This window comes from Lepeophtheirus salmonis, chromosome 13 (genome assembly GCF_016086655.4).
Source record: "Lepeophtheirus salmonis chromosome 13, UVic_Lsal_1.4, whole genome shotgun sequence".
NCBI lineage: Eukaryota > Metazoa > Arthropoda > Copepoda > Siphonostomatoida > Caligidae > Lepeophtheirus > Lepeophtheirus salmonis.
Genome location: NC_052143.2, coordinates 18,374,125 through 18,390,606, shown reverse-complemented (window position 1 = coordinate 18,390,606; position 16,482 = coordinate 18,374,125). Strand labels below are relative to the sequence as shown.

The following is a 16,482-nucleotide window of genomic DNA, read 5'->3' as shown; positions in this document are numbered from 1 at the left end:
CCGGTAGGTCTGTCAAGGAGATAATCAAGGACATTGGACTATCCAGGACTCATGTGTTCAATGTCCAGAAGCTTGTCAAGGAGGGAAAAGATCTGAAAGACCTGCCCATAGCACTGGAATGACTCAGGATTGGCTCGGTGCCAACATGCCATTTTGGAACAAAAACATTGGGTCACCTCAATCACCTGATTTGAATCCCCTTGACTACAGTTTGTGGTGTCTACATTAATTTTCTGTATCTTTTATTTTTCAAACCAGCGGGTCATATATTATGAATCACTGGTGATGAGCAAGTTAATCTTTCGTTTGAGCTGTATGCTACATAATTTTTTTAAATCTATTGTCAAAGTAATAAGAAAATCAATGATCCTTTGAATCTACAATTAATTACTTTTCTTGGATTATCTGGTTTTCAATGTTAGGACTAAAGTGTTAAAAAGTAGCAATGTTTTTACTTTAGGAACAATAAATTATATCTCGTTGAAAGCCTAAACTCAGTATTTTTAGAATTTTAATTGATAACTTACGGGTACAAAATTGATATCATTGCTAAAAATTAATACAAATGTAAATGACGTAGGTATTAAAACCGTTTTACTGTTGATTATGTAATTTAATACATTTAATTTTTGGGGTTTATTTTTCATTCAGTTCACTAAACACGTTAAAAAAAGGATATTTACCTATATAAAAAGTAACATATAAATAATTTGTATGTTTTTCGTGTTGTCTCCTAGTAATTTTTCCAAGTATAAAACGTGCAAAAAAATATTGTTATTATAGTAAAGTTCTATAATTCGAAAAACTTAAGCATTTTGTTGGGTTTCATTCATTAAGTATCGATGGATACAAAGGTGGCAAGAAAAGTTTCGGAGCTCACCATTAATATAGAAGCACTTGTAAATTAAAGCTGCTCACATTTATTTAGCATCTGTTCACAGATACTCACCAAAGTTTCAGCCATTTTGGACGTGCAGTTGCCGAACCAACTTTTTCTTAAATTGGATGACCCTAAACTGTTTCACTCATACCCAATCGTTGAAACACTGAAATTTTATTTCGATTTTGTTTCAACGAGCAGGAAAACAGTCGTTGAAATAAGTTGATGTGAGTGTTTTTGCGAAAATGGACATAGTTGAGTGCCAAGCTATAATTTAACTATTGTTTTTTTTTAAAGTGTAACTTTTAAATAGATTCAAAAATTAACAAATATGATTTATGGTTGGGTGCGTAATTGAGCCATAAAAAAGTGTCTCTTGAACAATTATTATGCAGAGAAAAACGTCGAGTACTTTTAAGACAGGTTAAAGAGACGGGATCATCGCTGGGAGAAGTGTGGCGAGTTACTAGGAGACAATGTTGAAAAATAAAAAAATAATTAAGACAAAATTTCTTGTATCTTTGTTAGGTAAGATACTTTTCGGATCATCCTCGTGTGCAACATTTGCAATGCATAAATCGTAAAAACTTTTAACTGACATACACCTTCAGAGATAGTAAAATTTAAAACTTCGATACATGTAAGAGAAAGCATGAGAAAATAAAATGATGTGATGAACAAGGGAGCACTTTACTTTCTAGAGTGCTACACACAATTCTTATTTAAAATGAGTCCTCAACTCATATTTCAAATACACTAAAAAAGACTGGACTTAATCCAAACATATACGTATACAGACGAACTTTGCTTCCTTAATACTGACTATTAGCTTCCTGCTCAAATCCTATTCAATTTTTTTGATTCCATTGGTAGATATTATAACTTTTGCTGTTAATACATTTCCGAAATTCTAGTTACTCGTATTTATACAAGGCATCAAATTGACATTATACTCTGGGTTAATTTTCTTTTCTCTGTCTATATATATATATATAAATAAGTTAAATATTTCTATGTATATTTTATTCCTTAGAAGACTTGTCACGTTTATAACCCATTATTAAACAAATGGTTCTATACCGATTCCTTAAAATATGAAAGGGCTGATGCTTCTGCTGTATTAAGCTCAGAAGGAGATTTTTGGATTATTGGAGGAGCAAATGGTTCTATAAGCGCAGAATCAACGGAGATTTTTGATATAAATAACTCACAATGGAGACGAGCGTCTCCTCTTCCTTCAGAGTTACGAAACTCTGGTATTAGTTATCATTGCTCTGTGAGGTTAGTATAAAAAAGCTTTTAAATTAATGCCTTAAAATTATCTATAAAAATATCAGATTATATAATTAATATTACAATTTTTTATTTACAAGTTTTACAGTAATACTAGCCAAGTCATTTTGACTAAGTATAGATATTTAATATAGAAGAGCTAAATTACACAAATCAACAAAATCTTTCTTTTTTAAAATTAAAACTTATTCCAGTTAATTAAGAAGTTAATCACGTATTTAGCTTTTTCGTATAAAATCAGGTCTTTTGAGAATTTTCAATATGAAATTTTAAAGTATTTATACCCTTTTTATAGGTATGCCCCAACAACCCATTATCAAAAATTATCAGTTATCTTCATAAAAGATTGTTTCCTTTTTGCAAATTCAAAAAATGTGATTATATGTGATTTAATGTGCAATCAAATAAGCATGATAAAAAGCAATCTAAAGGTTAAAAAACTGCAAATTTTTATAATCTTGTTTGATCAAGGAATCCTGCCTCAGTTTTTCAAATGTTTTATGGCAAAATACGTATTTAAAGAATATTAGTTATGCTTTACTTAAAAAAAGAGTATTTCGTTTTTGAAGGTCTGTTTAAATTGCTTTATTAGATATAGGTTCTATATTTTTTTATATTCAAATGTTGACACAACCTAAAAAAATGATATAAAGGGACAGACATTACAAATCAATAAAGTTCTAGATATAAAAAAAAATTAATACATATTCGTAATCAGATCGTCAAATATTACTATAATTATATATGGAGCTTAAAAAATTTTTTTTTAAACATTTGTTATTCCAAATTAAAATATGATTGTTATCAGTATTGTTTTTTTTTATTTTCAAATTCTTCCTGGGAAAATCTAAGACAGAGAGTTACTATTTGGCAGGTCACAACAGAAAAATTTCATTAATGCCAATAGGAAAAGTTATAATGCCCTTATCTATATAGTTATGAACATTTACTTTATGAATTTTTCCACAATGAATGTTAGCTTTATAATTTATTGTAAATCTGTTATGAACTAATAAGTTGATAACTAAAGAAGAGGATAATTTATATAGGTATATTAAGTTTGTCTTAAAAGAATATCTAACTTAAAGGTAAATTCGCTTTTATTTCTAAGAAATTTTAAACTATATGCATACCATTCATGTTTCTTTAAAATATATAAAATGTATCTATAAAATCTATCAAAACATAACTTAATTAAAATGAATCACTATTTAGTTTCACTAACTCACCAAAAACGATGCTTTAGGTCAATTCAAAATAGTTCATCTTGTTTAACATATATAACATAATTTCATTCGTTAAAAATCAATATGATTATAAAATGAAACTTTTATTAATATCTTTATTGATCTTCATGAAAAATTAATTATGTATCGTGTAGTGAATAAGTCTATGCACCACCTTGCATTTTGTGCTCCATTTTAATCTTAATGAAGTCAAATGTACTCGGACATAGTAGATATCAAAGATAAATGTATTAAATATTTATGCAAGAACATTATTTGTTAACTTGACGCCATGGGGGGCAATAACAGCCTCCGAGCTAGATTTGAGAATAGTGCACACATGTATCCATATTCATAGAGGACTTGAAGTTGTTGTGTTGTTGTGGCTTACTCGGAAGCCTTTTGACCAGACATGCTGAAAATATGTTGAAGTCCAGTAAGTTTAGTTCTGGGCTCTGGGATAGTTAAAAGTGATGTTTTTGGGAATTAAAAATATTCATGCTACGCTCCATAAGGAATAATTAAATGTTTTGGTCAAGGATGACCTCTTTTCAAATATCTTTGACATCCCCAGAATAGCCTTGATCATCTTTGAAAAGGTAGATTGGTGTAGGGAACTCAAGAGTATTTAGCAGCTTTGGGGTTAGCTTGACTGACCTACCGGATTGATGACGATCTTTTGTCTGGACCTATCTTCCAGGTGCTTTCGAAAGCGGTAGATAGTATGTTTGCTCACTCCAAGCTGCTTGACGATGTCTTAGGTGGGATGGCTGGCGTGGATCGAAGTTACCATCTCCAAACTTTTTGTTTTACTTCTCTGTCCAGAAGTGAGATATATTTATTTGCAATATCTCTTTTGAAACACAACAACAACAGCTTTTAATTAATCTGCAAAAATTTATGATTAAATATCTCTACACCTCTCAAAAATTTAATTAAATAGATAGTCCAAGACTTATTCCATACCGAATATATATTAGGTATATTCCAAGAAAAATCATTTTTAAACACTTGTTTTTACACACTATCCTTTCCCATACTGTGATACTCCGGATTCCAAATTTTAATTTCCAATTAGTGATTTTTAAATGGACTTGTTTTAATCCAATTCAAAATTAATCTCAAATTTAAATATTCTTAACCTTTGAACTAATAGCCCAATTGAAGCTAAAAACAGCTATTAATGGAATATAAAATTAAATGTATGATAAAAATCTCAATGTTTTATGAAACTTATTGCCAACACTAGTGTTCATTTATCAAGACTTTCTATTTAATTGAGGACATTTTCATTAATTTGAAAAAAAACGGCACAAATAATTTTTTTTGTGAGTTTTTGTGTCTTATACATACACAATCTAAGTATAAAATTCGTATCTTCAATTTCCTCTTCTTTCAAGCCCAAAATTACATACGAACCAAATATGTTAAAATATATACATAATCGCAAATGTATAAATAAAATAGTGGATGACAGACGAAAACTAAAAAAGTATTTTGTTTTGTGTCTGTGAATCAAAACAAAAAGTAACCTTAGTACAAATAAGATTTTCTCTTAAATGAGGAACATGGGTCATCTTGAGAGGGCTGACCCATATGGGATTAACGAAAAAAATATATTTCTTTGTTATTTTAAATACTCCAAATTCAACAAAAATCACTTTTCATCGAGTAGGTTTATTTATTCTCATTTTGCTTAATCCGTGGGAAGGATTTTCTCTATCCTAATTACACCCATTATACAATATAAAAGTATATCTTATTATAAATATTTTTAGACTGAATAGAACCCATATTTTGATAGCTGGTGGCTATGCTGCTCCATATGTATTTCGAAATCCTTTCCGTGAGGTGAAAGAGGAATACGAAGATTACGAAGAGGAAGATGGTTATTCAGTTCCTGGTATCTCATTAAAATCTGCTTGGATGTTTGATGGCTTTTACTGGAAGAGATTATCTAGCATGAATGGAAATAGGGATCGTTTAGCTTGCTCTACATTGAATGATAATGGAGTTGTAAAAGTACTTGTTGCAGGTGGTTGCAGAGAATGGTAAGTGTCGGCATACAGTATAAATTACTTTGTGTGACGATAACTATTTGGTTTTCAAATTTACATGCATATTAGTTATGTTTTAGTATTTAACTTTCTGATCACTAGCACAACTTTGTTCAATTTCAATTATCAATCTTTAGCATTATTAACTGCATTGCTCGGAGTTAGAAGCAGACACACGTTTCTACCATAAAATGAAGATTACTCTTCGTTTTTCATGATCACCCTCACAGGTATGTCACGTGTGTGCCTTTAGCTTCAAAGGTGTATGCAATGCATACTTTATAAAGTTCTCCCTAGCAAATCATATTTTTTTGAAGGAATACCTTTTAAAGTAGTCGAGTCAATAAAATATTACAGGGGTGTGCATGTAGTATGAATATGACTCCTTTTTTTCTTCTTTTTTAGTAAGAAACGTACGCTATATTGGATTGTCATTCCTTCAAAATGACTGTACAGATTATATACATACAGATTATACTTTGTTTTATTAAAATACATATATATGTGCTGAAATTTTACAATGGAGATTGTTTAGAATCCATACGCAAATATAAAAATGAATAATAATTATATATTTTGTCGCTGTTTGTGGTCAATGATCTCAAAGAAAACTGTTTGAGTAGTTAATTACTAAGAATGCTAAGCCATTATTAGTTCATCAATGAATACTACTTTTTTATTATTGAATAAAGTTTCGCAAACGCATAGAAAAACACAATACCTGTGTAGATTGTACATACAAGTATATACGTATAACTTTTTAAAGAAGAATGCATTTTTTATTACCCGTGCTAGGTGTGAAACAAGCCCTGCAATACCTGATGTTGAAATTTATGATCCAACTACCAATAAATGGTCATTTGCTGCTCCCCTCCCAGAGCCTTTGCACAGTGCAAAAATGGAAGAGTTTCTCGGAAAACCCACCATTGTTGGAGGGTTTAATCGTACAACACAAATCGAACGAATTTATAGCTACAATGTAGAAAATAACTCTTGGGAACTCCTTAATAAACGTCTCAGAATTCCACGGAGCTCACATGCTCTAATTAAGGTTCCCTATGAAATGTTTGAGCACTGTTAATTACTTTGTAGTTATTGAAAGTATTATATTATTTTAAAAACTTTTCATTTGAATAGTGTATTACTATGATTAAAAATTTGACTCTTGAATGTTTTTTTTTTTTTTTTTTTTTGTTGGCCGCTAGGGCATTTAGTTTTATTCAACAATTTTCTAATACTGATTACATTGATATAATAATTTAACAAATAAAATATATCATTTAAAAAAAAAACTACGCGCACATTTTATTCACCATTGGTAATCATGTACTACAATACAAATTTACCTTTCGATCGTCAAAAACAGTCCATAGCTTCATGACAATCAAATAATAATTATCAAATAATCCCTTTCAAAGTCCTAAAATACAATCTTAATATAGATTAAATGCCATCAAAGTTATCATCTCTTGTAGAGGGCAATTTGTGTATTATATACTATGCCTTTGTAATTATTGAGTCAATTTTTCCGTCGGTTGCTCTGGATAAAAAATTATTTTTTGAAAGTTGGAGGGCAAATCCCTCTTCAATGATGATTTCTGTTAATCTCCTGAAATCCCAGAGTATGTGGTCGGTTGTTTCTCATGTTAAACTGCAGAAAAAACAATCTGCTCGCCCGTCTTTGTAGTATTTCCCGGCGGTTTCAAGAGTACCCGAAAGTACTCTGTACTTAAACCATTTCTCAAGAGAGGTTAGATATTTATTTTTAATGGCTTTGATGCTTTGCTGTGGAGTTCTTGGGATTTTGTAACGGCTTAAATAAGCAATGAAAGGGGTAAGTGTAAGACATCTTCACAAGTACCAGGTGGAGAAAAAACTGATATTTATTTTAAAAGGAAATATTGGTCGCTGTACTGGTAAAAAATGTCCAAAGACTGACCTATAGAAGGAAAAAACCATCTGATTTAAAAGAAAGTTTGACTCCTTTAAATCTGGGACAACATCCAATGTAAAATCAAAATTAAAATTGTAGCTAATGCAGTTTTTCAGAGGCATTTCCCATCCCAAGGAGTCTTCAAGTTTTTTGATCACTTCCCAGGACCCATCACAAAATCCTTTGAGCCTATCCAAGAATCCTCCCAGTTTTTCAAAGACTTGAGAGAGACTCGAGTATGGGCAGTCGGTGTATATTAATCCTTTTGTGACTAGAAAGTGGTTCAATGGGAGACTCAAAAAGTGTTATGTGTACCACAACTTCTTGATCCAATAGGAGTTGAGGGATTTTCAAAATTTAGCAAATGATATCACGCTTAAGCCACCATATTTTATTAGATTGTGCATTTTTGTAGTTGATATATTTTTCTTCCTTAAGATTTTAAGGAAAGAATCTTCAATTACATTAGTCTCAGAAGCTATATTTGGAAAGAATGGAGATATTCGTAATACGAGAGTGATTTTGGGCACAATGTACTTGTTCCATGCGCTTATTCTGTCCCATGTGCATAAATTTAGGTAGGCGTAGTGGCTTAAAGCTATTGTTATCATTATAATTTTTTTTTCTAGATATAAGCGTGCTTTTTTGACCATAAAAAAATAAAAAAATTTAGGTAGGAGTCTTCTTCATTTAAAAATTCAGTAATTTTCTAAATGAATTGAATTTTATTTTATGTTGCCTCAAACTTTAAATAAAAATAAAAAGTAAGTAATAAAAACCTTTTAAAAACTCACACCTTGTCCCAAATTCCAACTGTTATATTTTTTTTATTACTATGGATATTTGGACCTTTATATAAGTACACACTCATATTTTGACATTCTTTGTGGTATTTGAAGAAGATAAAATGAAATCAGTTCCCATTCCTTCCTATATCATAATGAGTAATGACCAAATTTTTGGGTAGAATGAATAAGTTTTCCGGCACCTCATAATATATATCTTTTCATATTGAAATAGGAGATAGCAGAAAGTTGAAATTCAAATATTATAACGTTTGCTAAGTGAAGCGAAGCAACGCAGAGAATATATTATTGCAGTAAGTGGATCAGGATTTGAACTTTTTCCAGATATTTAGACAATCTGTACATTGAAGGATCATGAAAGTAGATGGAAGGTCTCATTATGCTGAAAAAATTTCGAGTTTGTCTCTTATAAAGTGTCTAGTTGGAAAGACTCGGAGTCGATCCGTGGACTGAGGGATGAGGCCAAGATACAAGAAAAAGTCGTATTGTCGTACATAATAAGATGTGGTCTCCTCTGGCATTATCATTCAGTCCAAATATTGACACTGAGTCCTTCTACTCTCCCCGGATACTCTAAAAAGAGGAGGTTGTGAGTTCGTTTCTTATGATGAGACATTTCATTTACTCACTGTTTGAATATCTCAAAAGGTTTAGGTTTCTCTCCTTCTGATTCAATTATATCCTCTTCACTTCACAGCTCCTGGCTCCACCTCATCGAGTGAAGGTACTTCTCTTTTATTTGAAAGGTTGCGATAGTTGAAGTTCAACTTTTCTCCATCACTGTCTCCAATTTGGAGATAGAAAGAGAATGTATGACGTGCAAGAAAATTTATATAGTGTAACGTAATTACACACAATAATGTAGCAGTATAATATATGAAAATACAAGGTACGACCTCTATTTAACAAACGACACATTTAAAAAAAATGGATTTTCTCCAAAAATATTGATACAATTTTAATAAAAGCTAAATAAAAAAATGTATTATTACTCAATGTAATCGCTTCTGGCGTCAATAACTCCCTCGACTCGATTTCAAATGGGAGAAATTTTTTATGACAGTCTTCTTTGGTAAATTCCGGAATTCCTCTCAGATCCTGGATATTTATTGGGATTTTGAGTTGAAAGAGGATCAGTTGGTGTGTAGCTCAGCATTCACACTAATAAGTTCAGTGAGCCTTGAGGGCAAACACTTGGGGGAAAAAAGTAAAAAAACCAGGTCAACGTTTTCTTATCAGAGTGCTATGAAAAAGACTCTTGCTGCCAGACGAATGACCTCCGAGCTGCAGCTTCCTCAATCCAGGGCTTGAAATGATCAGGATTAAGAAGTTTGCAATCTGAAGATAGTTTCGTCTTGTGAGGATTACAACAAAGATACTCTGCTTTTTGCACGACTGTGGATTAATGATTTTTTTAAATAGACACCGAACATTTCTAGCTAGCCGCAAAAAAAAAGAACAACAACATCCTACCGTTCGTTGTGAAACAACAGCTGCATGGTTTATGTAAAAATATATATTTTTGTAAGTTGACACTATTTAACAATTAAAAGGGCATTAAAAGGTTTGAATTTAATATTTTGTAAACTGTTTCTATCACACGATCAAAATTATACAAACCTCCATAATGTGTGTAACAATGTATACTTAAAAATAATTTGATGAAGATTTGATTTTTTTCTGAGCTAATAATATTTAATTAAGTTTGACTTTTATTTTTGGACCGGCGGCAATAGTTAAACATCATAGTACTCGACTTTTGAAGTATAATATTTGAAATTTTATGTAAATAGATATAAATTTTTAAATTTTTTTTCAAAAAATCGAGTATTTGAAATATCACATTTGATTTTTTCCCCATAAAATTCAAAAAACCAAGCCCCACAAATTACAATCCTGCGGACGCCCTGAAGGAATTCTGGTCAGAAGACTTTTGACCGCCGCTAAGCCTAGACTGGAACACACTGGACTATGGAGTGCGGGTGCCATTGAGAAGAAGGCCTGTGCAACTTTTAAGATAATGTGGAGTCCCTGAAGGCGGCGGTGGACGAGGTGTGGGAGGACATGTACGAGGACTTTGTGTGGAAGATGTGTTTGCCTTCCACCTCAGGATTAAGGCAAAGGGAGGCCATTTTGAGAAATGATATAGCTAATAACTTCCCAATGAACCAGTAAAAATTTCAATTCTTTGCCTATTTTTTCTTTTTCGAAAATCTGGACAAAGTTGTACACGGTAATCAATTACTACTGGATTCGCTACCACACACTGTAGAATTGGAGGACGTCATTTTTTTTATTTATCAAAGTACATATGTGAGAAATGCTCAACTATATAACCCTTTCTCTCTACACTTCAGAAAATAGTATTTATTATCCAAAATATCAGAAAAAGGATAACCTACAAGAATTATAGAGTTAATACGAGTTTGGATAAATTTTTATGCATTTCACCAACGAAAATAACATAATAATAAAAGTTTCTTTATTTCATGATTGTTTCAATCCTTTCAGTTCCAATAATCTTTAAATAATTTTGTTTTAGAATTTGTTAGTAGATTCTTTATTTCTAGAAGAACAATATAAATAGTCTTTAATAAAATGAAATTTAATATTAAATAAAATGGAATAACTGTTATAGAATCTTAAAATAAAACAATTTTATTTTTGTAGCGATTATGGACCTTAACTTCATAATTGCTTGAGGGCAACATTCCCTAATTTTTTTTGAAGATATATTTTTTTTTCTTGAGGTATGTTTCTTATTCACAAAACATTTCAGAAATGATAACGTTTTTTTTTCACCTATTTTTAATTCATGAGAGAAATGGATAAACATAATTTGTTGATACATATTGTCAGATTCTTCCCCATGAGATTAAATATTGGATAATCATCCGAAAATTAAACAATGTAGGAGACATACTCGTAGTTGTTGATATATTAGGTTTTGAACAAAATGTACAAATTTCTTCATAAAACAAATATAAAGGAAACCTGCTCTGATACTTAAAAAAATGAAAAGAACTAATACATTATTTGGAAACAAGGTTTTTTATTTGTTTAAATGTTTTTGTTGATATCCCCAATTTCTAGGATGAGGATGTCATGAAAAAACTCTTTACATGAACGGTTTTAAGACAAAAACACCAACACAAATACAACCCTTCGTTGAGAAAAACCGCCAGCGAACAACCTAACAAGTCAGCTGACAAGTTCGTAGCCTAACATACTAAAACACATTTATTTGTCAAAATTTTTATTTATTTATTTAATTTAGTTACCTTCGTAGGCAATGTAGCAATAGCGGTCATAAAATTTTTCGATGCAATTTTTATAGTACAATTTCTCTTTAATCTCAAAATAGGCCTCAGTTTCGGCGATTGCTTCATCATTACCTTTGATTGTTTTTCCAGTAAACATTTTGTTGAAGCCTGCAACTAGGAAAAAGTCCCTGGGTCCCAGATCTGGAGAGAATAGTGGACGAAGAGGACATTCGTAGTCTAATCCATGTAACTTTACAGTTATTTGTAACACAGTGCATTGTCTTGATGAAACAAAACTTGTTTTTCTTCAAATGGGGATGTTTTTTCGTTATTTCATCTTTCAAGCGCTCTAACAATACTATGCATTTATGTTTATTGATGGTGTGACCCTTATCGAGATAGCTGATGAATGTTATACCGTGCGCATCCCAGAATAAAGATGCCACAACCTTGTCACCGACTGTTACATCTTTTTACGCTTTGAATTTGGCTTATTGCATTCAGCCTATTTCATGAACTGCCCATTGGACTGGATTGTAGTTATGGAGCCTTGTATCTAAATATATTCATATTTCGTTTAAAGAGTTTGTATTTTGTTAAATTTTGCTGAAAATTGCTATGAATCATAAGCTCGTTGTTACGTTTGGTCGATTGTGAGCTCGTGCTGCGCTGACTTTGTACACAGCTTCTGCATGTTCAAATATTCACCCACTATATGGCCAACCCATTCTTGTGGTATCTATAGAGTCTCGGCTATGTCGATCCACTTCAATTTACGACCATTCAAATTTAATATGTGCATTTTTTTATGTTTTCGTCGATAACTACCTCTTTTGGACGCACACTGAGTGCATTTATCAAGCCAATCCTTAATCAATAGTATTTTTTTTCCACAAAAAAGCAATGCTTTATATACAAACTCTTTTTAAGCAAACTTTAGCATTAAAAAAAAGTTGTTTCTCTCACAAACCAATTGTCTGACAGATAACTAACATGTACAGGTCCGTTTGAAGATTAAAGCTAAATAAAAATAATTTAATTTAATTATAGTGGGACCTTCCATGTGACAGCCTACGAACTTTTCAGCTAACCTAGTTTTAGATAAAGTGCAGATAAGGTAAACCATTTAATAAAGGTACTAAACCTGTGTGGATTGAATTAGGGTACAGAATGTATAGAATTACCCTCCTCCGTACTGGCTGGAAATGGGTACTTGGTACTTATTTTTAAAATATTTTTTAACTATGTTGTCCTGAGACAATTTTGTCAACCAGAGTTTTTTTTCTGTACTGATACTGTTAGAGACTATATTTATAACAAATCTAAATATATTTCAATGACATTCGAGGTGTTAGTAATCACCAAAATATTTTCTAAAAAAATAAGCTAAATCTTCTTTATAAATTTTACTAAAACAAAGGTTCATAGAACTTTAAGTTTAGAACATAATGTAATCAGGCTGGCTAGATTTTTCTATTTGATGTATCGTATCAACTGCTGCGCAAGACAGACCAATTTTGAAAAAAACCTCGCAACCTATCATTTTACATGACGTCAATATTATTAGAATTTTTGATGCATCTTACTGACTGCGGGGCAAGAAAGACATACTTTGACAAAACACAAAACCAATCATAATTTCTGACGCCACTATTAAAAAGCGTAGTGGAATTCAAAAATCAATCGCACATGTGTTATGTTATAACCTTGTATTTCTATTAACCTTGTTAAGACTAAATATATTCCACACATTTTTATGAGATAATACAACAACTACAAAAAATGATTAATTTTTTATATTGTAAATTTTTAACAATAGAAAAGAAAAAAACTGTTTTGACAGTTTGAAATATTAAATTTTTTGCTTAAAGCAACTTAAAATATGTATTTTAATATTGATTATATCGTAGCTAAATCAAATATTATTTTCAACAAATGCAAATATATAAGCAACAGTGCTTCATGACATTGAAGCAAAAAATTGAAAAAATGAATGAAATATAAATCCATTTAAATGAAAAACGAACTTTAATATTTTTTAATAAACTCGACAACATTCAATCAGCGTGTAAACTTCGTTTTTGAAATATCAAAGGTCAATTATGTATTGTTTTGGAGAAGTCAAATTTAAATAGATTTCTCCTATTTTTTCTATGGGTTAGGTTTATATTCTAGTATGATTATAAGCTAGCAGTAGTACCCGGCATTTCCTGAAGTAATTAGCTGACTCAATACTTTCAGCTTCTACGTATCCAAACTCTAACCTAACTGTCTTACGCATAACGATACAGTATGCAGCTGCCCCAAAATTATACTTGCTCGTAAGAATCAGTAGAACCTAATTTTGGTACTACCACTTCTTAAATAGAACACAAATACGAAATTTTAGCCAAAATTGTTAAAGTTTACCTCTAGCTTAATTGCACTCTCTAAACCTGTATGAAGCAAAAAAATAAATTCTCTGCGTTATTTTAAAAACATGCTTTACAATAAAATACATTTATGAACCAAGAAAGATTATGATTTAAAAAAAAAAAATTGTGACTATAATTTATTTGAATGTAGAGGGCAATAATTGATCGCGCCAGACATTTTATTAAATATAATAGATATTATTAAACTCCAGTACATAAAATAAGAAAAGAAAACCTTTCTTCCTGTTTTTTTTTATTAACTATCCTTTTAATATGATATAAATTTAAAATTTAAATATTGTATTTAGATTCTAACAAGAAAAATAACCACATTTAGAGTCTTGGAGTTCCCCCCTCAAATTATAAATCAAATCATCGTCTAAATCAGGTGGCAATTTCTATATTACTACAATATACTACTACAGTTGACCACATATACAGCTGTAGTTACTAGTATATATGTCAAATTTTACAGAGTAGTGGGTAAGTTTTCATCTCTTTGTTTCAAGTAGTTATTACTGATTGAAAAATTTGCATTCACACGGCACAATTTTTTCATTAGTAACATTGGTCAATATTTGAGTGTTGGGTTTAACTATTCTTTAGCCTAAGTAATTATTTTGTTGTGATATCAAGGACCTAAATGATCCATAGACGATAGACTAAAAGAGAAGAAAAATATATCATTCAGCTTTAAAAAACGTTGTCCACTAAGTCGTTTGTTAGAGGGGATTGTAAGGAACTGGTGATGCTGATAATTGTTCATATATGAAAATCTAGGCATTTTCGGCACATTGGTGAGCTCATACTATTAGTGTACATATTATGTATGCAGTAGGGGGCAGTTTTTTAAAATTTATTAATGTCTTGCGATAAAAAGTTGATACGTACTCTGGAAAAACAACATTTAAAATTTCAGCTATGAAAAATATATTTTCAGCTCCCAACACTCGATTGAAATTTACTTTCTTTAAATTTGGTTAAAATGCTGATTTTTATTGAATAAAAAATATTCAATATAAAAAGATTAGTTATATTTTTAAGGGTTATTGCTAGTGAAATGAATCAATATATATTTTAACAAAATATTACTTATTTGAGTATTTGGTATATGGAATCAAGAACAATAAAGGTTTTCAACCCAAATCCGAAAAAGAATATTTTTATGCCTTTATATTGTAATACCCGTATTTGTTTTGACGAGTAGTATATTAGTATTTTTAACAACAATTACTATAGTCACTGCTGGTTTAACCAGCACTTGTCCTAGGCCTCTCGTCTTTATATAAAATATAGGAGCCCCATATTTTATTTTAATTTGAGGTCCCACTCAATGTAAAACCAGCCCGGAAGACAGCCCGTTTCATGAAATCCATCAAAACTAAACATATTATGCGTACATGTTTGCCAATATAAAGAATAACAATAGCTTAATTGTATATGTATCTTCATACTTTAAAAGTTCTTTCATTCCAATAACACATAAATATATTGATTCATATATAGATCATCAAACAATATTTAAATAAACGATTATTCGATTTAGAAAATAGGAATACATTTAAAAATATATATATATAGATATAAATACGATAACCCTAATATACGAAAGGCAAAGTTTTTTTTTTTTTTGACTCAAACGGAGATTACGTTCCCATGATGTAAGTTTTGCAAATAGATAGCCATTTCTTGTCATATCGTTGCAATTTTTTGATTATGTATCTGTCACATTTTTAAGTGCTATTTCGATCGCTTGAGTATACAGTGGATTACTTTCTGAAATGAACAGCTCTTCAATTTTGATATTGTAATCAATTTTCTCAAAGGATAAATATTTTGTAATAATACATCTAAGATTTCCTAGGTGTTAGAGTTGATGAAGATTACAGACATTGTTAAGTGTTCTAGGAGCCTAATTTTTAAGTTGGTCCAGATAAATAAAATGAAGAAGACTGATCCAGAATGTTAGGAAGTGGAGGGGATAATTGAAAGAGGGATACGAAGTTCTTGCTAAGTGTAGAGAAGATTATAAAGGAAGATTTCACTATGTTGATAAATTGTCTCACCAACTACTTCTATGTGGCTCAAAGGACAATACGGAGGGATATAAAGCACATTTGGGGTTATTTTCTTTCACATTGGCCCCTGCCACATTCTGATAGAGAGAATAAAAGCCAGAAGGCTCGAAAGGTCCAAGAAAATCCTCAAGAAGATGTCAAAGGGATTTATCACACCAAATATCCGACCCAAACAATAATCTTCAGCCGTTGTGGCCGCTGATGGAAAGAAGATGCCCCCTTTCTTTTTCAAGGCTGCACAAACAAATGGCCAGGAGGCCTACTATCAGGCGCTTAGGTAAAAAAAATTAAGTACTATTAATCTCATTTCCAAAATGGTTTCTTCTTCCTTATTTATTGCTGAATTTATCAAAAATTGTAAAACCCATTTTGGTTGTCTCATTTAATTGTCTGTTTTTATTGCTCTACTAGTTGATATTATGGGAAAAATCATTCGATTATTTTGTAAGTCAATGAAACCTTTCCAAATCAAAAATATAGTACATTTTTTGTCACCAAAATTCAAAATTTTAAAATGACGATGATGTTTCAA

At 30.9% G+C, this 16,482-nt stretch overlaps 1 protein-coding gene across 4 annotated transcripts in view; it reads left to right on the top strand.

Moving 5' to 3' along the window:
* LOC121128752 (uncharacterized) overlaps positions 1-16,482 on the top strand; it is a 47,826-nt gene that overhangs the window by 22,282 nt on the left and 9,062 nt on the right. For 2 of the 4 annotated variants that reach the window (XM_040724356.2, XM_040724355.2), the window contains 3 exons: positions 1,914-2,161; positions 5,178-5,450; positions 6,252-6,748. In XM_040724356.2, the coding sequence (XP_040580290.1) occupies positions 1,914-2,161; positions 5,178-5,450; positions 6,252-6,537 (807 nt within the window). In that variant the 3' untranslated portion in view covers positions 6,538-6,748. Of the gene's footprint in view, positions 1-1,913; positions 2,162-5,177; positions 5,451-6,251; positions 6,749-16,482 lie in introns of those variants that run through there. The other 2 variants (XM_071892886.1, XR_011783250.1) reach the window with 2 other exon arrangements.